Raw genomic sequence first — 26,617 nt, 5'->3', positions numbered from 1 at the left:
ATGTGTCTGTAGGTCTCCCTGTGTATCCCCATGTCGTTGCTAGGTAACAACTCGGTAAAGATATGCCAGCGGCAACGAAGAATTATTGAAGGCGTCGTTTTCTGTGCGGCCGATTTCGTATCAAAGGGAAGTAAGCTGTTGGTTGTTCCCAGAACTTCTTGTTCTAAATGCATTCTTTTTAAGTCTGTATTCCTCTATAATTTTCATGTTACGTGCATTTACTGTACATACAAATATATCATCTCGTTCCTATAGTGTTATGTGCCCAACACCGGAATCTTGTAGCACAAATGAGAGCTCCCAGTTCGAACAGAGCTTCATATAAGCTGTATCGACACAAGACTCGTCAGGAATAGATGACGCACAATTTTATTTCTTGATTTATTCAATGTCGCTTTCAGTTGCTGCAATTATATATCACAGAAAGAAAGGTTCATCAGTGAATAATGAACTGGAAAGGACGTGTAAGGATGTGATCGTGGTATCTGCCTGTAGGGACTGAGGAAAACCAGGAAAAATATCAGAATAACAGGTTTCCGCGCCGAAATTTGAAGCCGGTATCTCCGAATGAGAAGCAGGACTACTTTATCGCGACGTTCGGTCTAGGGTCCAGCCATGTCAGGATGGTAACATACGTAACATACAGTTCGTCACTTTAGCTGTCGGAAGATTGCATGACGTCACAATGTGATGACATTAATGTTTGTGTTAACCCATTTAGCTTGTTTCAGTAGCATATAAAGCCAACGTTTTACGTGCTCTTCGCACAAACGAACAAACTAGCCAATTAACAGAAAAGAGCATATGACCACATAAGTTTTTGTTGTTGTCGGGAACATCCGTTCTACGCTTCTGTACTTTAAGCCTTCCATCTTAGCCGCATTTCTAGTAGCCTGTATACGTGTGCCGACATTGGCCGCGCGGTCTAAGGCATGAATTGTCTTCGCCAGCTCAAACACTGGAATCATGGGTTCTAATTCCACTCGAGGCATGGATGTTGCTCTGCCTTTACTCTGTTTGTGTTGTCCTGCGTAGGTAGCGGCCTTGCGAAGGGGTGATCCCCACCCAAGGAGTTCTACAGAGTGTCTATATGATTAAGAAACTGTAAAACAGAGCCCAAGGTTCATCATGGAATGTAGTGCTCACAGGGTAGTAGTAGTAGTAATAGCAGTACAGCAGCAGCAGTAGTAACAGCAGTATACTTGTATGGGTATACAGATAAAGGAGGTCATGCTAGGTTTATCAGTCAGATTGGATGGAGAAAAAAGGATTTCGTACATAATTCTAGTGGGCTAACTCTCTTTGTGGGCAGTTTTCTGGCAATATGTTACGAGGATTTTAAATGGACTTAACTAGTTTAGGATCGTGTCGAATGGTGGCTTCGTAACAACGATTTGGAGTTCTGCAGGTAAAAAGTCAGTAAATATTTACGTAGGTCGCTCTGTTCACACCTTCCTGTCCTGAAATCCGTTTATGAACAAGTTTCAGGACAAGAAAGTATTGTGACGTGCCGCCAGGAAAGCCAGACGATAAAACGTCCATCACTGGTGAACGGCCAGCAATTCCTAGGCAGCAATGCTTAGGAAAGCACTGTCCCGGAGATGAAAGTCTAACAGTGGGGTTTCCACCGTTACAAAGAGGCTAGCAATATCTAAGCAACGAATTGTGTGCGACAGTAAACACGTATTCCCGCGGCAAGAAGAGACTCATGGCATAGCAGCGGGCGTAACTGAACCCTTCGACAAGGTGTTCCCTATTCAGCCCGAGTGCGGGATATAACAGTCCAACTTCGGCAAGAGATCTTTGATGAGATCAGTCGCAATGTGACTTGGACTTGACATCAGCTACTCCCGTGTGGAGGCGGGGTCGAATACCTCTACCGTGACCCTGCGAGTCGTAGGAGGCGACGAAAAGGGAAGTCTCAAATCTGAGACAGTAAAATATGGTCGCGAGTCCCAAGGGACTCGGACCCGAGAAAGACCGCGCTGGCAAGGGCCAGCAGCATATGCAAAAGACAGACCCGTCCTCTCGTCCGAGAGGGCGCCCCACAAAAATAAGACCGTAATTGTCAAATGGTAATAATTAATATCTGATTTACTGACTGACTAACCGTCAGTCGCAATGTGACTTTGTTTTGAGACCAGCAAGTTCGTATCCGACAAGAGACCAGTCAGTTTAGCTTCGACGAGAGCTAAGGGCAGTTGAGCTCCGAGCAGAGCAGAGTTATTCTTTTATTCACGATGGGAAAACCGGTATCTGATAAATATCTACGCATTCTACAGATTATAACTGAGGGGTGCGGGAAAACTTTGACCACGGGACCCACATAACAAAAGAATAAAAAATGTCTGTATCAACATATGCCCGGAAACATTTAATTCCTGATTTATAGCTGGAAGAATACATTTATAACAAGCGCTCAAAATGTCCGCCATAAGATTCAGTGCACACCTCGACACATCTCATCATGGACCGCCGCATCCATTCAGAGATGCCGGGGTAGTTGCGGATAGTGTGAAAATGCGACGGTGAAGCGCCTCTTCGTTGTCAACAGGAGCTGCATACGCAAGGGTTTTAGGTGTCCCCTCAGGTAAAAATCCAGAGGATTCAAGTCAGGCGAGCGTGGAGGCCGTGCAGTGGGTCCTCTTCTACCTATCCATCGGTCACGATAGGTGTTATTGAGAATATCTCGCACAGCACAGCGGCAATGTGCCGGAGCACCATCATGCATTCTTTCAGCTACAAATTAAATGTTTCCAGACACTATTTGGAACTTTTTACATTTAAGGATAAGTTTGACTTATGCATCTCTGTTTGCACTCCTAGTGGCCTTCGGATTGTCTGATCGCAATGCTACGGCGGCTGCAGAAAATTCACCATATACGAGTACATCAGTTTCATCTCATTACTGTTTGTTTCTATTCTGCTTCTCTGTAAGAACACGAGTAACGCGATTGACGTCTCTATGGGAAAATTAAATCCGAAAGCCCATTCGCCGAACGTCGTAGAACACTCCTGCCTGGGAGGTCCGGGGTTCAACTATCGGCAAGGAGACCAACCTTCCTGATTGCAGTTCTTCGCAAATGTCCTCAGCCCCTCTGGAAGAACGGTAGGATAGCACATAAAATTAGGCCACGACCGTTCGCGTAATTTCGGATTCATTATTCATTAAACATTCTACTGTTCGACGCTATATAATACAAATACTGACAGCGTCGTAAACTGAGACATAAATAAACAAACAAACTAACTAACACGTGCTTGTCCATTAGTTCCGAGTACTTTTCTTTTGTGGCGTGTTTCAGATCGCTAACCTTTGGCCAAACTTCGATCGGGAGCGACATTTCATCTGTTTCAAACAGACTACAGCCACCCGCTTCCCCGATTTTGAGCGGCCCCGAGACTTACGGAGTTTAACTTAATTGAATGTGGTAAGTTAGGTGCGTATAGATTTCTCAGAAATGTTCGATGAGGATATCTCGGAAAGTTACAGACGGATATCCTTTAATTACATGGCGTTTCTAAGAACTTCTACGCGGGCTAATCTGCACCGGACGCCGCAAGCCCCATGGAGACGAAATATATAACTGTAATTATATCGGAAAGTTTCGTTATGGCTACTGTTTTCTTAAGTTGAACAGTCACAGTCATGTGTCGTTTCACTTCAACGCTGCACAACCTTGTAATATCATAGATTATTTGATGACGCCTATTGAACCGAAAGGTTATATAGGGTCGATAGAGATTATCACGACCACCAGGCTAAACAGGAAAAGATCTGAACAAAGGCTATAGAGTTTATTTGAAGTTTCTTCTTATTGCTAGTGGGGTGGGACTAAGTCCCTTGTACTGCGACCACTTCTGGCCTATTGTACCAGCCCCAAATAGGTGAGGGTGATTGTGGAGCAATTGGTGGAATGAAGATAGGCAGGGGAAACCGAAGTACTCGAAGAAAACCTGCCCCAGCGCCACTTTGTCCACCACAAATCCCACTTGACCAGACCCGGGATTGAACCCGGGCCGCCGTGATGGGAATCCAGCGACTAACCACTTGAGTTTTGGCGCGGCCTTATTTGAAGTTGATACCAATATAATTCTGCCGGGATAGCGTAGTCGATATAGCGACTGGCTGGACGACCAAGGGGTCGGAGTTCGAGTCCCAGTACTATCAAGAATTTTCTCCACGTCGTCCAGACCAGCTCTGAGGTCCACCCAACCTCCTATCCAATGGGTACCGGGGCGGGGGGCTCTTTCCCAGGGATAAAGAGGCTGGGGCGCAAAGCTGACCACTCACCTCCAACTAGTGCCGAGGTCAAGAAACTGTGGATTTATACATCCACGCCCCCATATGCCTTCATGGCGTAATGCTTAATTAGTTAAGCATAAGGACAACTGTGCCTTTTGCCAACAAAATTCGACTGGAGACACTGAACAAACGTATAAAGAATTCCAGTCACGGTAACCGGTAACCCAGCTGAGATTCGAACCGGGTACCTCCCGAACACAAATCCAGAGCATCACCGCTTCATGACATCTGTACGCATAGCTGATGTAAGATGGTTGTTACATGAAGAGGCAGGATAATGTAGGCGTAAAAACGCGGTATGTCTGCATATCGCACGAAGGGAAACATTAACGTGTAGACCTCATTTAGATAAGAGTACCTGCCGAACGTGCTCATGTGGCGGCTTCAGGAACCTCTGCTTTGTTCACCTGTAACGTAAACTGATAAACTTAATCAGACTACGCATGCTCTCCTTGTCGCCTTCTCACTCCTCGAAAGGTGAAAGCAAACACTAGTACTGCTCTTCCTGTCCAGATGGGTTACACAGGAGTGTGGGTACCGCCAGGCAGATCGTCACGGAGTAGAGCACTAAACTAGGGAGAACTGAAAATGTACGTCACTGGAATTACTATACTGAGGCCACGGAAATAAGTTCCATGGATGGTGGGGATGATGATGCTCGAGGCTTTCCCGTCTGTCTACTGCTGCATTATTCTACAGCCTCTTCTGGCCCATGTAATGAGTCCCAATAGCTTGTCACTGCGTAACAACTAGTCTGTGATGTGCTGGAGGATCCACGGTACTTCTTTCCGTGGCCTCAATAGCTTACAGTTTATATGAAGACATACAGGTCATTGCTTGCATAGTTCCACGTATTATCGACCTCATCACTAGCTGGAGGTGAGTCGTCAGCTTCACGCCCAGGCCACTCTACCCCGAAGAAAAGAGCCCCCGGTACCCACTGGACAGGATGCTGGATGGGCCCAAGAACCGGTCTGGGTGACGTGCAGAGGAGGAAAAATCGTGCCCCTGTAAGACCAGAACTCCGACCCCTCGGCCGTCCAGACCGTGGCCAGTCGCTATACCACCTCAGCCTACGGTTTATATTGAAGAAACCTCAAGCATGCCCACACACAAACGTACATTGTACGTCTGTTCCATGTGTGGAGATGAACAATCGAAGTCCTCACAATACAGCATTTGCAAATGAAAGTGTAAATGTTTCGTAACGACATGATGGACGAATTACGTTACGGTACGGCAGTATCTGAAATAATTCACATGAAATTATGAACGTTACTGTAGTAAAATACGCCCATGAAATCTATTTTCTACATGTAAAATCAGTCTCAAAGGCGTTGGAGCTGCAAACGGCGGCAGGGAAGTATGGATTCTGGTAAAACTTTGGCTATCTGATGCTCAGAAATGTAAGTTGTTTAATCACGCACTCAGGAATATGAAGGTGAGAAAATATGGTTGATTCATGTTGGGTCACTAACAACGTTATATGTGGGACTTACACACGAGAAAGATGACGTCAGTTATCTTACGACAATCTTTTCGCTCCAAACTGTAATTCAATCACATGCGTGTAGTCAGTATTACCTTGATATACATATTCTCCGTTGTAGTAAGTACGAAGCTTTTGTCTTGGGCGTAGCAATCGACGATTCGTTTAATTATTTATTTCGTCGGGTTTAAGAACTATCTGTCAGCCGGTCTGCTGAATCTAATTGGGTCCTGTCTTATTTGAGAACGGCACTATCAATTGTCATGGTTCAGAGCCCTCAAGACATCCATTTGAACTTTTGAGGCAGGAATGCTGAACTAGATTTAAGGTGACGAAATGAAAGCAGCATTTCTCAGACTGCGTGCCGACATGAATTGAGCCCATATTGGGACGGAACATATACACTGCCAATTTACTCTGCTGCAGTCTCACATGTCGGAAGGTAGACCCATGAGCAATGGCCGGTCTAAGATGGCTGTCGTATTCTGGGGACCATCCACCACAGCTCGAATTCGTTGCTTTATCGCAGAACGAAATCTTTCGATAAATTAATTAATGTAAAATATTATTGGCGCCGGTCACGGTAGCCGAGCGGTCTAAGGAATGCACTGTCTTCGCTCGCTCGGAACCCGGGATCGTGGGTTAAAAACCCACTAAAGGCATGGATGTTTGATGTTTGTGTATATGCGTTTTTCTGTGTTTGTGTACTAGTAGAGGCCTTGCGACGAGCTCATCACCCGCCCGAGGAGTCCTACAGAATGTCTAAGACCAAGTAAACAGAAGTGAAACGGAGAGTTTCAAGGAGGTAGACCAAGGCCCAAAATTTGGGCTGTAGCGCCAAAGACATAAAATATTACTGGACAGAGTTAATGAATATTATAATACAGCTGAACGCTAGATAAACGTCCTGGCACGAAGTGAGTTAACAGGGCGATGTTCGGAAGGTGCCAGTTTCTACACGAACCGAGAAGAACAAACTTAACTTGGCCACGATATTTGTGTGTTTCCTGAGTCCCTCTAAGCGAATGCCGTCACCAACATTTCTTCCCATCTCTCTCCCTCTTAGATCATTTCTAATGAACCTAAAATATCTCTCTCTCTTTCCTCTTGCTCCCACTTCGAAGCATAGGGCATCCGTGAAACGCGTTGTTTCACTTCAGTTTCTTAATCCTAAGACAGTCAGTAAGACTCACCGTACGGGTGATGAGCCCGTCGCAAGGCCGCTACCTACACGATCACAGAATAGACGCAGACAAATATCCATGTCTTAAGTGGGATTGGAACCCACGATCCCAGAGTCCGAGCGAGCGAAGAAAGTTCATGCCTTAGACTGCGCCGCCACTGTGACCGGCAGACTCATATAACAAGAAGTTAACCATTTAAAGCATAGCGGTTACTATAAGTACCACGACAATTAATATTAAAGGGACTCTGCCCACAGTATGTGTTTCCAATAATTCTAAGAATAAATAGTAATTATGTCTCTAAACAGCATAAATCATTTGATTTTGTAATGGAGATGCATGCAGTTTGTTTTCTGCGAGGTAGGAACAGAACTTCAGGCTTCAGAGGGTTAATGCAGAACACTACAATAGCAGAAAAAATCAGCCGCCCCCACACACACACAATTAGAGTCTTCGGAAATCAATAGTAAAAAAGGGAATGTTATTCCTGTAAGAGGCCATGAAGGCCCATAGGGTTGTGAGACGTCGAGGCTCCCACATTTTCTTTCGATAATCGGCTCACAGATGGCGGTAAGTTTGTCAGCCTACGTGCAGGCCGCCCGTTACTCCCCAGGAAGGTTCCTGGTAATCATTTCTGTTAGAGGCTGGGTCGAAGCCAAGGCCATAGTGCGGCTAGAAGGATTAGGAAAATTGTAAAAAAAAAATCTACCTCATTGGGACCCAAACCCGCGACCTTCCTGCTTTTCTCCCATTAAATTTCGAAGATCCCTTTTCTGGACGCGTTTAAGGTAGACCAGCAATCAGGCAGAGTGCTGCATGCGGTGGGGTTGTGTGGTATAATGGTCCTCCATTGAAAGTATGTACTAGGCGCTGAAATTGTAAACATCCCACTTAACTCCTCTCGCCGTTGGTGGATTAAGTTACATAAAAACCTGGTTTCTAATTCAGCCCCTTTTCTGATGGGTGTCTCCCGATTCAGCTGCAAGAAGTTCAGCATGCATCTGTTCAGCTTGTGTTCACAACGTTCAAGTTATTCTCGAGATGCCTGCCCAAATAGAAGAACGTCTTCCTGGAACGTGAAACAAGAAGTTATACGAGTGTTTCTTAGAATTGCTCATGGCGTTAAATTTCAGTAAGTATAAACATTCAGCATGAAAAACATCCTTTCATTTTCTAATTCATTTTCAGTTCTTAAGCGAAAAGAAAACGAGAAATCACAATGCTCTTTGTGTCTATGTTTGTATGTTCGCCTTTTAATTCTTCAATCATTTCACTGATTTTCAAGAAACTTTGTGTGTACCTCATGCCAATGAACGTCACCCCGGAGCCGTGACTCTTAATTGCATGTACTCACCAATTACAAACGGACACGCAAAGGACACGCAAACTTGGGTGGGATCGACAACTGTCCCATTTATTTAGTGGAGTTATATTCGAAGAGTGCGCAACTTTTGTTCGAGTGGATTTTTAAGAATGTAAAACAGCTATGTGGGGCCGTGCAGATACTATCTTTACTTTTCAGTTTTATCACAACAACTAATGAATTACTAGAGCCAGGCACGTGAACTTTGGCACCCAGGCAGACCATAAAACACTTTACATGTATGTATCTGCTGTTTGCAAGTCAACAATTATAAACATGGCGACGGTGCGAATTTTGAGGTCATATCTTACAAATTTAACGTGGACAGGATCGTGAGTTTAAATAATACGAGTATGTTCCTCGTGAAAATAGAATAAAACAATAATAGATCATTACGGCTATAAACAGGAAAGCAGATTTTATGAGAAACTTACTGTTATGTTTGTGTCACGTGATCTCTCATCTTTAAAGAACTTAATCTCTCACGTATCTTTGTGAATACAAAATGATAGAGAAAATATTAGTTGTGGTGAGGCTGATGAAACTATATAATTATAATTTTCGTGGCAAATAGTTTCCTCTTGCTGTTACTCTCAAACTGAATAGAATATTCGATGGACTAACGGACTAAGGATAGGAGAAACACAGAATTTTAGTGGGGAAGTCCCTTGGAAACATGCCACTTCGAAGTCCAAGGCGGACATAGCAGGCAATACTACGTTGGATTTGATGGTAATATGATTGTTAACGTGTTGCAAACTGGGCTGGCTCAGGATCGACTACGGTGGCTATGTTTTGTGTTACTCGTGCTCAAACCTCGGGGTGCAATACTTTATTTGAACTGACTGTAGATAAATACATTAGAACAAGCGGGCTTCTAATCACCTGGTCAGAGCAGGTCTTTTTTTTTTCTTTACGATTTATTAGCAACTGTGGATTTCAGAGTCTCGACCAAGTCGCCACGAGAACAAGTTGCACAACTATACTACGGGATGATAAAAAAACTCCGTGGTTTTAGTCCGCAAACGAACTATACCGACCGAGCGACAGCCGTTTGTCGGCGAAGTCAGTGCCAACTTTAGCGGATAGAGGATATTGCGTGGTCAGCGCAACGGATCCCCATGGCCGTTAATTTCGGTTTTCTAGACAGGAGCCGCTATTTCCTTGAAATTGCTCATCAATTATCCTCACGAGGCTGAGTGGACCCCGTTCCAGATCCACTACTTCTCAGAAAAACTGGTAGCCTCGGGAAACCAACCCGGGACCTCTGGATCAGTAGCCAGGAATTCTGACCAATAGACCGCAGAGGCGGTCATACTGGAAAATATCCTCTTCATAAAAGAGTGACACGAAAAGGAAAGGTATTTTCTATTAATAAGCAGAAAGGATGTGGCGTCTTTGTTTATATGACGTCATGATGTAAATGTTAGTTGCGACGTCGTTATGAATCCGACTGCCATCATAGTTCCTGGTTTAGATCTTGAGGCGCGTCCACATTACTCGTGCTCGCCAGGCATGTGCTCGTAAATCTTCGTCCACACTACTTCAGTTGCTCGCCAGGCTTCGGCGCGTGAGGATTCGTATATTTACTCGTAGTGTGTATAGGCTGTAGTCGTATTTTAATTTATTGGCTATAGTTTTTGAATTAAAAATTTTAAATTTCCTTGTCTCGTGACTTGTCATATCGTCCACATTACTCGCGAGCATAGCGGGTCACACGAGCACGAGCACGAGTAATGTGGACGCGCCTTTACAGTCCTGAGTTTTCATGGCTTGCTTCAGTTCTACAGGCATCATGGGATGCCAAGTAGAATGGGTCACGGTCGCTGCCGTAGGCGTCGTAATTCAGAATTCATTGTTACTTTATTCAAATATCTGACAGGAAGGCGACGAAACGTGACGGTTGCAGAAGTTACGATATACGGGAGACCACGTTCTGAGTTCTGTCACGTCCGTGTTTCTTGGACCGCCGAACAAACAGTCGTTAACTTGCCCAAGCTGTGACTTTCTTCCAGTGAAGAACGTCAGGATCTCTGCTTGCCTCACATCCAGCGGCAAGAACAGCAACGAAACGCAGAATAAAGTCTGTCCAGCGGAGAGTACATTAGCGACCCTAGTCAAGAGGAAGAAGTCAGCTTTGCTGACTAATGATCTTCCCATCATCTCAGATGACTTAAGAGACAAGAACTGTGTTTCCTAATCGCTTCCTTTTTCATTCTCTTCTCCTTGTAATTTTCTTGATCTTTATTCCCCCCACCATTTTTCATCTCGCCCTCCTTTTCGTCCATCTTCTAATAATTATTATTATTTTTTTACTGTGCTTTCTTAACTTTCACCCTTCTTATTTCCCTCCTCCTTCGGTTTTCATTATTTTACTCCTTTTCCCACTCTTCATCTTTTTTATTTACGGCCTGATTCTCATAATTTTTCAGTCAGGGTCTGAAAGTGTTTACGATTCCGAGCTCTGAAATATGCTTCAGTATGTTTTCGTTGTATAATGAACGTGAATCCTACAAGCCAAATTTTGTAATATGTAAGTTCTCACAGCAATATATTACTGGATATATTGCACGAGTCTGACATTTGTATGATTATAAAGTTCGTAGGCCCTCTCTTCTCTTAACCATTTAAACTATGGCAACATTATGAGTTCTTTCCAGATCTCCTAATTACATGATTTGTCTTAAGGAAATGAGGAAAATCCAAATCATCATTACCCATAATAACCGGTCTCTGGAATGAGATTTGAAACTGGAACCTCCAGAATACGAAACAAGAATGCCAGCTACTGCACCGGGATTCTCGTGGACGAAAAGTACTAGGCCGAAATGCGGGGAAGTGAGAGAAATTGCTTGTAACTTATTTCAAGGCACTGTTTCGACCTAGGTTTGCGCTGCTCGAAATTAGAAATGACAATCTCCCAGAAACAAATAATTGCGATATGCTTCGTCGGTCCTCTTTGGCGCAAAAGAGCAGCAATACAGCAACTCCACGTCAACAAAAGTTTCCATTTGTATTCAGTTTTGTCAACCGCGGTATTTGAGTTTACGTATCCGCAGTTTCTCTTTAAGTACTACTGTCAAAATTCGTGGTGTTCACACCAAGACGTCTAAGGAGCTGTAATGGCATCCGAAACCAGTTTTAAAGATTCCAGATTACCATTTCGGGACGTGCTTTGTGTGACCACTATATTATAGTATACCCGTATGCATAATACCGTATTTACGCATGTATAGGCCGCACATTTTTTGCCAAAAATTCAAGAGGAAAACTGGGGTGCGGCTTATATTCGAAATATTCGAAATCACACTTCATTTAAAAAAATTATATTCATAATTAGTAATACAGGGTGTTCTACTCCTGAAATAATATTCCAAGAAAATTATTTTTTCTATAATTTCTGTCTGAAAATTGTGCTGCGGCCTATACATGCGTAAATACAGTATATATTTAAACATGTATCACGTATGATATGTTTCGTGAAGGAACAGGAAAAGTAAATGGTGTTCTATTATAGTCAACAACGGTCGAAGTTCCTTTAACCCTTAATCTCCTACGCGCCTTGGTTTCGCCAACCAACCAGCGTTTTTCAGTAACGTACTCTTGCAGCTGGTTGAGAGATTGCTGTAAAATGTCCTTTACACCCTTCGCCTGAAATTAAACTGTTTATATACAGGATAGTTCAGAACGAAGTAAAACACTTTCAGATATTAAGAGCGCAATACTCGTCAAGATTTATGTTACTTATATCACTAGATAACTAATCTGACCAAGCCTTTTTTTTTCTTTTCTTTCAAATATTAGCCGAAAATGTGATTCTCTTCCGGTCCTCTAGAGGCGCACGTGTTGCGAAAATGGCATCTGCATTCAGTGTCACTGTGTATGTGAAGAAGAATTTCGTTACAAGTTTGGAACGAAAGTTTCGTAAACATTACCGAAGGCTCCACCACTACGTAAGTCGATTTGCGCGTGGAGTAAACAGTTTGAAACTAAAAAGTGCATCGGAAAGGGAAGAATTCCAGCCGTCTCCGTGCCTCGGATGAAAGCTTGAGGGATGTGTTGGAGGCCTTTCAGCTCAATCCACGAAGTCCACTTAGAGATGTAGCCGTGAATCGAATTTGTCACAAACAGCAGTCTGATGTATTCTGCACAAGCATTTGCTCATAGAAGCTTGTTAGCTACAGCTGACGCAGCTTCGAAGCCAGACAACAACACAAGCAGTAGGATTTCTGCTGTGACCGTCAAGTGAAGCTCAAAACAGATGACGTGTTTTCGGCCACAAAGTCACTTTTCACTTAAGCAGGAAAGTGAGCCGCCACACCGTTCGTGTCTGCGGTTCTGTAAATCCTCATCAAGTCATCGAACATGAACGGGACTGCATAGAAGGCATTTCACAACAAAATATGTATGGTCCATTTCATACAGGAAACGTGTCTCAGCTTCGTGAAGATTCTGCTGATTTCGTCTTGCATCAAGGCGGCCTCCTCCTCACTTCCGCTACCAAGTGCAGCGATACATGACAACAAGCTGCCACAAAGAGAATGTGACGGCGAACCGAATATGATGGCCCCAGGTCACCGGATCTGACGTCATGCGACCACCTCTTGTGCTACTCGAAAGGTACTGCCAACAGACATTCCGGATTTGATGGGTCGGATCACTGAAGCAGTGGCACTAACGTAGCCCTGGAAATAACTGGAGCATGGGATCGACACCCGCCGTGTGACTTGTGAGGTTCAAAATGAGTGTCTGTAAAGTCTGGACGATACTTGAAGATACTCTCAACTAGTCTCTACGAGTTACATGAACATCATGGACAGCTTAATTTCTGTTATTTTTAAAGGTGTGTGCTTAATTTTGAATTACTCTGTATATGTGGCTGTATACCCTTGATGAAGGTGAAGTTTAGTTTGTTGCTGGAACATTATTAGGCGTGAAGGTGCAGCACAGGCACCAAACCTGCCACCGCAGGCTACTGTGGTGAGTGCGAATGTAGTGTAACTAGAGGGAAGCTGTGTCAGCAACCCATCAAAGTAACCTTGCAATAGATTTCCTTACGTTATCGGGTTCTTCCTATTCAGCGTCTGTTTGTTTGTTCCCAGCAACTGACATGGGAACTGATGATGCCAGTATGTGAAATGCTCCCTATACTTAATAATTAACTTTCAAATCATAGTTGTAACTTTATAAGCCGTCTGCTCTAAGATCAAGAAAACTACATTTTGCCAGCANCGGAGCGTGAGGCTGGCAACCTCAGCGCCATCTGTGAGCCAATTGTCTAGAAAATGTGGAAGCCTCGACGTCTCATGACCCTATGGGCCTCCACGGCCTGTTACAAGGATAGCTTTACCTTTCACGATAATCGGAAGAAATAAGTAATATTTTCTGCACCGTCATAGGTAATGCATTGATTTTGTATGGTGACTCAGTACTTTTTATATGAGGCACGGGCTGTATTCTTAATATTATTTAGAAGAGTTTCAAGCTTAAAATGTTTAAGAATCACGATATGAAGATATATAGGGGAGCGAAAGTATAGCTCCACTCATTCTAAACACTGACATAAGATATAGGTGGATGATGTGCTTTGCGCTCCGGCCGCTTTAACTCAGTACTCACTGCATAGGAAACTAGAGAGGTCCAGGGCCGTTTGGAGGGGTATGATTACAGTCAAAATAACGAACTCATTGTGTCTACATGCCTCTGAACACTTCTGTTTCGAAACGGAAATCAAACGAAATTATAAAACGAACGTTACAGTTTTCCGCTTCTTCTTACGCAGGCATCGGGTTTCCGAATCAGCCCACAGACCGTCTAAACTGACCGAGGTTTCCGTTGTTGCTCCGTCTTGATGAGAACTGTGGGAAGAACTTTAACATGGGCCACGACCAGTTCCTTTCAAAGTCGTTATTCACAATCATCACACAATTCGACGTTACATAAACAGTACATTTCAACACGCGTCATTAAATAATCTGCTACTAACTAACGAACTAACTAATTTCAAGAAGCTGAGCATTTCTTGAGAACTTCCCAACAGTTTATGGAACCCGAAGGTTCATTGCCGTCTTCACAGGAGCCCTCCAGCGGTTCCTATCCTGAGCCAGATCAATGCAGTCCATAACACCCCATTCTATTTCTCTAACATCCATTTTAATATCATCCATCCACCTAGTCTTGGTCTTCCTAGTGGTTTATTTCCTCCTGATTTTCCCACCAATATCCTATAGTAGGTGTCTTCTCCCCCTCACATTCCATGTACCAATTCTCATGTTCATTTACCTTAGCTTAAGTCGTTTATCCAAAGAATCCGCCCAAGCCTCAGGTCCTTTGTGATATTTCGTAACAAGCTTATTTGTTTCCATGAGTGGTTAGCCCCACACCCAAATCGAGCAGGAAAACTATCCCTTGTAGGTTGTCCTCGACTGTTTATTCAGTATATTCGCAGCTACTCTCCGCATCTGGAGGCCGTCTCCTCCATCCGCAACCCGAGGATGCGTCATGCCGTAGTAACAATAATCTGTTACCAAAATCATAAATTAAAATTTCTCTCCCCCATTTTTAACGCATGCATAAGCAACCAGTCTCTTGTCCTAGTTCAGAAGAATTAGAAGTCGGCCTTTGAAGGCTTAAAGTGTGATTAGAAGATTTTATTTATGTGTAATATTTGGAGTGTGAAATTCAGTGAGACTGTTATACTGTCCATGTTATAAACCCATGAAGACTAGTGCAGACAGACTGAAGGGATTAGTGTGGAGTGATTGTAAATTGTGTAAAACAGCAGCAGTGTAATAATTAATTGCAGTTACGACTTCTAGGTTGTATACAAAATCCAATTACCAATTAAAACCCGCGTCTTAGTTACTGTGACACGTGACAATATTATCAACTAGTGCATGAATTTTACATTTTATCACACTGTTTTATTTCTAAATATTGATACCACACATAAAACCTTCACCATTTATCATACATTGTATTATAAACTGAAAACTGGTTCTAGGTTTTAATTGGGTAGCTAAAAAATATATGAAACTCATATATTTGACCTGTGAAGACAAAATATATAGTGGATTAAAAAAACATCAATCGTAACTGAAGATGTTCTGAGGGTTCTTTAAGTAAGTTTACATCATTCTCCGAAGACTACTGTATCAGCTGATACTAAAATCATTCATGTATATTAAATATGCCAACAGATATAAGCAATTTGAACTGAAGTGTCTTTGTACAGCAGCAGTATATGACTCAGGGGCGTGTGACCTTGGATCATGCATGATAACGGATCTCATGAATGGATAATGCTTACAGCGTTTGAAATATCAGTTTCTGTTGTCCTTAAATCATTTCGTACTGCGTAACTACGATGTATACGTTGCATAAATAACAAAGCATTGAATGAAATGTGAGTAAGACGAGTTGGAAGTAAGTCCGGGAAGGGGGGGGGATCCTGTATTCTTAGAGTATACACTACATCAACATTTTCTTCTATTTGGAGCATTAAATTTCAATAACTAACGAAACATTATTTGAAATTAAATCCTTTAATGGACAGTTGGAATGTTACAGAACTAGGCATTTGGCTAAGAGAGAGTATAGGTTAGTTTCATTAAGTTCTCAGAATGAATAGTGTCAGGTTTACAGATTACAGCCTTCCAGAATGACATGGCGTTGCAGTTTCACACACGGGCACCACCAACGTTTCGGAAGAACCTGCTGCCTCCATCTTGGCAGAAAGCTTCTCCGAAACCACACGGCGTCCCACCCAAGTAGACGTGTATCTTGCCATTCTCTCGCGACAATCCATGTCTCCGAACTGTACGTTACTCAGCTTGATTAGTCGAATTAACTTCACAAGATAAGTGTTACATCTTCTGTAAGAACCAAACTTTACCTTTACACTTGTTTGAGAGCGTTTCTATACCAAATCTTAGTTTTCAATGCTACATTATTTTGAGAGACACTTTCGGTTATATATATATATACGTATATACGTGTGTGTGTGTGTACAATGTGTGTAACAAAGTAGTTCAGTAACCTAAGAATTAATTGTTCATGAGATGACTGAAATGCATACACGAATACAAACAGTTTCTAGTCCGAATTTTCAGTTTGAAATAGGCCCTGTAGTTTTCTGTTTAGACAAGACGGCGAGTTTGTCTGAACCTTTTAAGGCTATGCGTGAAGCCTACAGTAGTTCCAGTATTTATGTTCTAGGTTAATGTAGCCTAGTAGGGGGTACCAGCGTTTCCATCTTCTATCCTGAAGGTGAAGACAGTAGTTCCTCCGAAATTTTGGTACCAGCCTACCACACTGTACTCTCTCATAATCCGTAAGACCACAACACGAGTCCTCACCTCCCTGAGGAATTCAGGTCCTGGATAGTCACAGCTAATCTGTTCTTGGTCCGTTCTTATGATCAGGTTGGTAACACGTCTACACGAGACAAGTTACGTGAAAATAAATACCAGACTCGTGTTCAAATTTATTCCTGGAGGTTCTGGACTTGGCTTGTATTTCCTGTTTTATTTCGCCAATCGTTGTAAGTTGAACAATTCTTTTCTGGCGATCTCTGTATCAGTCATCCTTTCTAGAATGCCCCAGCAACTCTAACCACAGTTCATTCACATCGTCAACACGTCCTTGACTTTGCAACATTTGGTTTTGTTAGTCCATGCTGCATTCTTTCATAGCGGTGGGCAGTTTTTGTTGCCTGCGTCAGGCAACACATGTCTGGCTAGCGCCCTCGAGGCAAAGGAAACCAGCCTCACTCTCATTCAGACGTAACCTACATTTGTAATCACTGTGCTTGAACTGAAGCTTGAAACACTTGCCTTCTGCTGCACACAAGCCTTCCAGCCAATGGGACGCTCTGGCCATCGTCTTCATTCAGCCGCCCGAAACATGCGACTGCGAAACTGATCAAGTGGCTAGAGCACAAAGTAGACTGCTAGAGAAAAATCTCGTCTGCAAACATTTCCTTGATATTCTTCGAGTTCTAATGGTTTCATCTCATTGGTTTTAATATTCAGAAATTTTGCTAGCATAGGTTTAAGGCTAAAATAAGTTTTATGAAAGACTTTAAAATACCACATCGAGGACTGCCACCTTGTGGAGAGGTTTGCGCACCCCAGTTACACGGAGGGCTATGCTGGCGGGAGCATAATCCCATGCCAGACAGGTCAAAGGGTAGGGCCCGGACGGTGTGTGGTCCTTGGTAACTCCAGGTTGGGGGCTGGGTGTGGGGCTAACGATCCTAGCTTGAAACTATAACCTTATTCCTTTTTGGCTCGTGGATTACAGACCTATGCTTATGTAAATAATTATCTCCCTGCAGTTTATAATACACTGATTATCTATATTTGGAGGTCTGCAGTTTTATATTTTCATACTTTACATCTTAATCCTAGACTGTATGTAATTTCTAGGCATTTGTGTTGTCGGGACAGTGGATGATTACACATTAGGAAATGAAAGCCGTAAATACACGATGTATAGAAAACTTCCGGTTATTCAGAATCTCCAACCATCCGGCAAATGTTTCAGAGAGCATTTACTTTTTATAAAATTATTTAAAACCAAATTTGCGACGCACATGTGTTCACCGGCATGCGGTACTTCTCCCAGCCGCCACTAGCCGTCCTCTTTACAACAGCTCGTAGTTGAATCTGTGATCGCATTATAGACTAAGTATCTAAAATCTTTCACCTATAAATTTGTTGTGCTGTCTAAGAAAAATTTAACGCAAAACCTAAAGCAAAAGCGTCTTGTTTTAATTCTGCATTATGTTTCTGTAAGATTTTTTTCTCATGCAACTGGCAGATTCATATAACCGGCACACTTCATTTTCCATACATGTCGGAGAATGAAGAGTTTACCATAGTTTTTAATACACTGGAGTTTGAATTTCCAAGATTCCTTTAGTATTTCATACCGAAACATTCAGCACAGTAGCAAATAATCGAGAATAAACAAATATTGTGTTCGCAATATCTGATTAATTTAAACACGGTCATATACGTGTTTTATGTATAGATTCTATGTACAATGCATTTTTTTTAATGAAATCTGCTCTGAGCGTAGGGAATGACTTCGGACTTTCTGTTCGCGCATTTTCCCACACTTGATGGTGAACATTGCCACCTGCTGGTGGTCTCATCTTTTCGATATTCTACGGGATTATGTGTTCTTACATCTCTTTTCAATATTATCCCGAAAGGATGCATTCAAGTGGGATATTGCCCGTCTTTGAGTAACCGAGTGGACATGACAGCTGCTTGGTTTGAATGCTGGGAATCCTTAGCTGTTCGTTAGATGGTTGCAGACAACAGCACATTGGTCCACACGCAGTGCTCGGAATATTAAGACAGTCGACTGGACGCCCAGAAGCCAGTAGTCTGAATTCTTCATTCTCGGAGAAACACTTATACCCTGAAGACACAGATAGCTGATTCCTCCGAAGTGCATGTAACCAGCTGCGAGGCTACACATTGTCATAACAAAGATGAAAACAATCCGTATATTTAAGAGTGTTCTCTTTTTTCCGAAATTAATGGTTTTGAGACATATGTATCGCAGATTTTCCGTAATTTAGGTGAGATTTGAGGTTCTCCCGGAGGTGACTGTGAGGGATGTGACACCGTGTAGTCTGCTGGAAGTTTACTTCTGCCAGATAATACAGCGTGACATTCCAGGAAATACTTAGTTCAATGAACATTTTGGTTTACAGCTACTGACTTTTGGACATTATCCATCGTCCGGAGATACGGACGAACTCCATCGATTGGGTCCAACTGAGTAGGCTTTTATCTGAGGACGGAGACAGAGCCCAATCTCCGAAACGTTGTTTTTAAATAAAAAAGCAATCATTAGTAACAAATATTTCCCCGAACCGAACAGAACCAAAAATTCCAAAAATCGGTTTCCCACGTGAGAACTTAACAAACAGCAAGATTTACCCCAAGGCAGAAAAGTCCATTATAAGAAAAGAGCGAGACATGTCTTTCTCTCTCACCCTTAAAAGCATTGTTTAATTCATACATATGCTAAGCATAGGGAGTTCTCAACCGCACCTCTCAGACTGCTGGCGCCCTTTGTCACAAGAAATTGCAAGATTTCACGAAGTCTGTGCATGAAATTTGAAATGAATCAGTACAGATTAACAAGAAGAGTAAACCTACTCAGTTTCGCCACACAAAAGTCGTGAATAAATTAGGATATTTTCAGAGCTAGTCATAACAGTTCTCCAAATTTGGTTCCATAATGAAGTCATCTGTGAAGAACTGCTAAAGCTCACTGTGGAACACGCATCTGATCTCGTGAATCTACAGTGTTCAAACCGTGACGAATTCAGTAGAAAGTTTCTCACTTTTTGCATACAAGTATGAGAGACTCTCCAAATAAAATGGCAACTCTGAATGCTGTGACTCGCGTATTACAATTCTTAACGCCAAGTCTAATTTTCCACAGAGCCATCCCGCTACTTTCGTAGACGTGTACACCGACAATGACAAGTGCTCTGAGGTTAGTACTAGAGCAATCTTTTCAGTGAAAACCCCATAAAATTTTACAGGAGCTCTATTTGTTACTAAATTAAAAATTGCTTAAGGCAGTATGTTACAAGTCGCAAGGTCTCGGGTTCAAATACCGATGAGGTCATACTTCCGGCCACACTATGGTCCTGGGGTTCACTTAGCCTCTAACAGAAATAAGTACCAGGAATTAATTAAATAATTTTTCCTGGGGAGTAAAGCGCGGCCGGTGCGTAAGGCTGACAACCTTACCGCCATGTTTGAGCCGATTGTCTAGATAATGTGGGACCCTCAACGTCCCACAACCCTATGGGCCTTCATGACCTGTTACAGGGATAGCTTTACTTTTACTTTACTTTTAACAAGACCCCTATGGGGCAAAGTGAGACATGAGTGGCATACGTAATAATACTGGGGAACCATAACTTCTTTATGTCTATAAACAACTGAGATCCTACCCGCACAGTCAGATTGTAATAAACATCCTCAACAAATTAAGAAGATGGTGACCCACTTTGTTTCTGTCCATTATTTGTGCTCTCAAATGAACTGTGCATTTATGAACAAGCCCGCAGCACAATTCTACCGCTGCAATCTCTGCAGAACTGATAGGAACACGGAGGAAGCACGGATTCAGAGGCAAAACTCTGCTGCTCCGGTGTCTTCCGTGATGTGTCTCTCATGGAAACGATTAATAATCCAATTACCTCATCGGGACTTGAACCCGCGACCTTCCGGCTTGTAGGATAGTGCCTCAACCAACTACGCTACCGCGTGCCCCCCCCCCCATCTGAATAATATTAATACATTAAATCCTAACCTCAAAGGAAATATACTGTGTCACCACTGCAAAAAAAACTGCTGCTCATGTTGGGTCTTATTTGAAACCCATAAATACAGTCTGTTGGAAACATGCAGAGTTTCATAATATTAAAGCAGGCGATACATTCGGTAATCATTGTAGTTTAAAGGATAAATGCCTTAGGGGCTATCAGTTTAAATAAATACAAGTATATCCTACTACGATTTGATGTGAATATTATTAGGTTTTAATTTCAGGCGATTGGAACTTTATTAGGCTTTAGGGTCGCTGAGTTAGACTTTCACTGCACAACACTGAAAACACCAACATGGCGACATGCGTTATGAGAACCAAAGGAATTCCCAATAAATCCATTTTCGCCACACCATTCCAGCGTTGGTCAAAATAAGTTGACACTGCCACGTGGCATGTTTTATTAATAACACGTGATTTCAGCGTGAGTAGAAATGGGCTATATTTTGACTTCTAGATGGGAACAGTGGACAGCCACACAGCGATTATTGTGCAAGAAGCAGAATAAATAAACAAGAGATAGTATAACATCCGAATTTCCTGTTTCAGAGCACAGGTCCTAGTCACGTGGTACAGTCACAGGACGCTGAAATATAATATCACGAATCCTACTGACCTCAAGGCTCTATTACTAAACTATTAAAAGGCTATTTCCATAATAATACACATAAAATAGGTTAAGCTGTCCCTGTGCTTAACTAATTAAGCACTACGCCATGAAGCCGTATGGGGGAGTGAATACTTGACGTCGGCAATAGTTGGTCAGTGGTCAGCTTCACGCTCCACCGCTTTACCCCCAGGGAAAGAGCCCCCTCTACCCATTGGACAGGAGGCTTCGTGGGCCCTAGAGCACGTCTGGACGACGTGGAGAAGCAAAAATCCTTGACTCTACCGGGACTCGAACTGCGCCCCTCGGTCGGCCAGCCTGTAGGCAGTCCCTATACCGACTGAGCTACCCTGGCTCCAATAATAAACGTGCCTGTTTCCTACCGCGACCTAATACAGAACACTAACTGATATTACATTTATTCCATTCTCTTGCTAATGAATATTCGTATACGGCAGCTACAGCTGTTGAAGAGTACAAGTGTAACCGGTCGCCCGCCACCCAAATAAACCCAATTCTGTTCCATCACTTTCAAGGAGCTAATCGCTGGAATATCTTACGTTGCTTCTCTTTAGCAAGTGCAGTGGTACAGGAGACAAAACGTATGTCCACAAAAGGGGGAGAAATTCTTAACGAGTTTCTAAGAATCATTGATTTTCAATGGTTTTCGAATTGTACTGTTAAGCCGAGTATCATAGGGAACAGCGAGCTTTATATTCCTAAACTTTTAAACAGCCCTGAGACGGAGATTTCACTTTTGGGAGAGGCGATTATATTATATCAAATTCCAAAATTATGTATATATATATATATTATGTAACACATCGGTGGGTCCAAGCAGTTCACATGGAAAAATGACGCTAAGTTCATGATAGAACCCTAACTAACAACCGGACCTAAAGATGGCACACATGTCCTAAACAGAAAACTCCACCCACAGGAAATAATACCGTGTTGGCAGGAATATAATAAATATTCTCTACAGAGATTAAGCAGTGCAAAATTTGTAAGATTAGGCAGTCTTCGAACTTCTCGCACGTGTTATGGAAGTCTGCGTGAAAGCTGGCGATCTGGAGGTGGATTTATTTACGTGGCACCCACGAAAAATCCCAAGGAAAGCTTGCGAGCTTCAATAACTGCAGGACATCAGAAGTTGTTTTCACCTTGAGGGCACTGATATTAATCAACACCGTAATTAGTCCCTAGATCACACTGTCAGTCGACACTGTATTATTTTTTTATTGCTAGTGGGGTGGGACTAAGTCCCTTGTACTGCGGCCACTTCTGGCCTATTGTACCAGCCCCAGATGATAGGTGAGGGTGATTTTGGAGCAACTGGTGGAATGAAGATTGGCAGGGAAAAGCGAAGTCCTCAGAAAAAACCTGCCCTAGCGCCACTTTGTCCACCACAAATCCCACTTGACCAGACCCGGGATCGAACCCGGGCCGCCGCGGTGGAAAGCCAGCGACTAACCGCTTGAGCTATGGCGCGGCCTCGCTCGACACTGTACCATTCAGTCACTGGTGTACTACAATGGATTGCTGTTCCGCTAATATTTCTCTACGTCTACAACTGTCACCTTAACGATAACACTCGGCTACCTGCCTTCACTGCCACCCTGCACCTAACTCCTCTCTATAGAGCACGGTCTCAGTTTGGGGCACATACAAGTCCTCGGCGAAGTCTAGTCTATAGAATACCGGACGATGGAAAAAGTACAAATATCCAGTAATTCTGAATGAGGGAAGACCACTTAGAAGACCTAGGTGTCGATGGAATGACAATATAAAAATTTAACCTAAAGAAGAAGCCTAGAAGGGTGTGCATTGGATTCATTCGGATCAGGACATGTCCAGTGACGGGCTCACGTGAATACAGTAATGAACATTCGAGTTTCATACAAAGCGGCAACCTTCATGAAAAGCTGAGTGGCTGTTACCTTTCCATGCAGTATATAGTTATACCGACGATATTTGACTCACCTGATAGTAACATAACTGCAAATATTCGTACGGTTTCAAGTCTTCGAATTCTTTTAGAACGCTCTTTGGTAGTCCATGAAGACCATCTTTGGGGTTATGTTTGTTACATTTTAATAAGCACAAAGTTTTCCTGATCATCTTTTCAAAAAACTGGAGATCATCGACGCTTTTTGGGCCCATGGGTGAGGTTTCATCTGCTGCAGCGTGACACGTTAGTCTACAGTTCACAGTTGTCTGCTTCAATAAGCGATAGCTTGATAACGCGTGTTCCAAATTGTCAATGCAGTCTTGCCATCTTTCTTCCAAATAAGCTTGGACGCCGTCACGGTACAGTGCGTCACAAGTTTTCTCAGCTCCTGTAACTACCATTTCAGACGAAACACACAGTTTTGCTATGAGGCACACGCAAAGAAACACCAACACAAACATTTTATCTAAACGCACGCACACGCACGAGGCAGCTACGGGTACGGCCATGTTTTCTGGCAAGTGAGAAACGAGCTAGTACAGTAGTTCTCTTCTACACCATCTGGGGACGCCAGAATCTGTAGGCGGCTTCTTTTACACGTCTCGGACTCCAGAGGCGACCTTCCCTCTCCCCATGGTTGTAGCTTTTCTTTTGTTTACTGCCTCTGCTAATGTCGCAAGTAAATATATAAGAAATTCGTTGTGAGAGACTGTGTCAGTTGTGAAGTCACTCCTACATTCTGCGCAGTGAACGTTAAAAGGACTCACTCTAGTCCGAAATGAAGCCGGTTTAGTGTTTCCGGACACCATATGAACCACTGGAGGTTCTCTCTGCTGGACGGGCTTGGCAGCCGAGCCCTGCCTATAAACAAATGGTGTTTAAACGCCTCATATAAGCACGTATGACTCATGGCTGTCCTGAAATCGACGGTTCACCGCTACTCTGCAGAATGTTACTGATGCCTTAGTTTGATTCATTCATTTCAAACGTCCGTAGCGAATAATTTTCCCGTATCTATAAGCAGTTATGTTATGAGATTTGAAGTTCTCACAACAATAAGCATGAAGATTACGGTCTTCTGGGGAGTGACGCCGTGTAATTTGATGTAAAGTTTCTAATATTTCGTAGCATGAAAATGGAGTCAGCAGATTCCTTCGAAGCGGCAGTATATATTTAAGAAACTATAGCGACAACAACCCGCAAGACCGAAACTTGAATTCTTATATTTATTTTCGTTTCCTTCATGAAGAAACAAATGCGACTTCACCACAGGCTGCGGGCTGGACGACCAGAGAATCGAGGTTAGATTCCCGACTGGGGCTGATGTTTTTCTATTCGTCGTTGCACATTCAGACCCACTTTGGGGTCCATTCTTCTTCCGGGGGTAAAACGGTCGGGTCGTGAAGCTTACCACGAACACCCAGCTTGTGACGAGGTTAAGAATGCGTGGAATTATATCACCACTTCCCATCCGGCATCACGGCGCGGTGCTTAAGTGATAAATTGTATCGCAAGCTTTCGCTGATGTGTGATGTGTAATAACAAATGAGTGTCGCTTGGAATGGGAGGGGAAGTGCCACGTGTTCACATCCGCAATATTGGTATCAGCTCGCGTGCGGGTGTACTGCTCCTTGTTCCAGGCGTCTGCTGTGAGCCGTATACACGTAGGCACTAATTTCTGCATAACCCAACTGCCTGCCTCCCGTGGAGCTGATTTCTTCTTATGAAGCCTAATTCGAGATACAATTCAGATGTTTACCTGGATGACTGTGACCGCGCCATAGCTCAAGTNCTGAAGATGGAGGCGACATGTTCATTCGAAATGTCTTTTGACTTTCAACAGAGAACACGGCGTTATATTGTAGAAGGTAGAACTTTTCAAAGTCACCGCTGTAACAGCCTCGAATCCAACATTCCAATATGCAAGTTTGCGCTCAAGAGCTGCGCTAGCGCAGTTGCTATAAAGACTAGATGCTGGCTGGACCGCCGAGAGGTCGGAATTCTAGTGACGGTGGGGTCTCCACGTCATCCAAACCGGCTCTAGGGGTCCACCCAATCTCCTATCCAATGAGTCCCGGGGGTAAAGCGGCTGGGGCGTGGAGCTTACCACTCACCTTCAACTATTGCCGAGGTCTACAAAATGTGGATCTATACATGCACTCCCACATACGCCTTCATGGCGTAGTGCTTAATTAGTAAAACCCAGGGACAAATTTAGCTTACCATATTCAGTGTAGTTTCTGAGCGCAGCACAGTGCCGTAATGGGAAGCATTACCCATGTATCGAAGGAACATTTAGTTCCCCTTCAAGGCTTAAATGACAGACAAGTTGTTGGGGGTGGTGTATATAATGATATAAACGCTTCGGTAGTTTTCTATTACTCCATCTCTGAAGAAGGAAGCGTTCTTACTTTATAACTGGCGTCTGACTGTTGAACAAGCACGCAAATAAAAAAAAATTGATGTGAATTATCACTGTATTTTTGTATCACGTAACAGCATGTTCTGTGCCTTGTGATCTAGTGGTTAGAGTTCCTGGCTACGGATCCAGAGGTCCGGGTTCGATTGCCAGCGCTACCAGATTTTTTTTTCGGAGAAGTAGTGGGTCTGGAACGGGGTCCACTCAACCTCGTTAGGATAATTGAGATATTTCAAGGAAATAACGGCTCCGGTCTAGAAAACCGAAATTAACGGCCTTGGTGATACGTTGCGCTGACCACGCGACACCCTCTATCCGCTAAAGTTGGCACTAACTTCACCGACAAGCGGCGGTCACTCTGTCGGTATAGTTCGCTTGCGGACTCAAGCCACGGAGTTTGTTTGTGTTTTAATTGTAACATCATGTCTTTGGCTTGAACCAGTGTCAATTTTTGTCCCTAAGACTCCGCCAGTACCTAACAGCTTCCTGAAAAGCACACTCGAAACTAAATTAAGCTCTACGTCAGTATCCTCCTCAGGCTGTGTGCTGTTCCAGGACTGGTCGTCTTCTGCAGTTTTGGGCTGGAGTGCTTACAGGGGGTATCTTATAAATACTTCTGAAACTATGCTGACACACTTCTGTCGCATCCTATTGTTGTTGATAACACTTTTGCACGTACATTCATCATTAATACTAGTACCATACTACTGAAAGTAAAAAAGGTAAAGTTCCCCTGTGCTTAATTAATTATGCACTGCTCCATGGAGGCGTATCGGGGAATAGATGTATAAATCCACATATTCTTGATCTGCGCTCTAGATGGTGAGTAGTCAGCTTCACGACCCGGCCGCTTTACCCCTGGTACCAATTGGGTAGGAGGCCGGATGGGCCCCAGTGCCGGTCTGGACGACGTGGAGAAGAGAAAATTCTTG

The 26,617-nt window shown here is 43.2% G+C and overlaps 1 protein-coding gene across 1 annotated transcript in view; it reads right to left on the bottom strand.

Moving 5' to 3' along the window:
* Positions 1–24,049, bottom strand: part of LOC111870092 (prolyl 3-hydroxylase 1) — a 68,450-nt gene extending 44,401 nt beyond the window's left edge. The window contains exon 1 of the mRNA XM_023862085.2: positions 23,299–24,049. Coding sequence (XP_023717853.1) covers positions 23,299–23,775 — 477 coding nt within the window. The 5' untranslated portion in view covers positions 23,776–24,049. The remainder of the gene's footprint in view (positions 1–23,298) is intronic.
* Between the last annotated feature and the right edge of the window lie 2,568 nt (positions 24,050–26,617).

This window comes from Cryptotermes secundus, unplaced genomic scaffold, assembly GCF_002891405.2.
Source record: "Cryptotermes secundus unplaced genomic scaffold, Csec_1.0 scaffold545, whole genome shotgun sequence".
Lineage (NCBI taxonomy): Eukaryota > Metazoa > Arthropoda > Insecta > Blattodea > Kalotermitidae > Cryptotermes > Cryptotermes secundus.
This window is presented reverse-complemented; position numbering and strand designations above follow the sequence as displayed.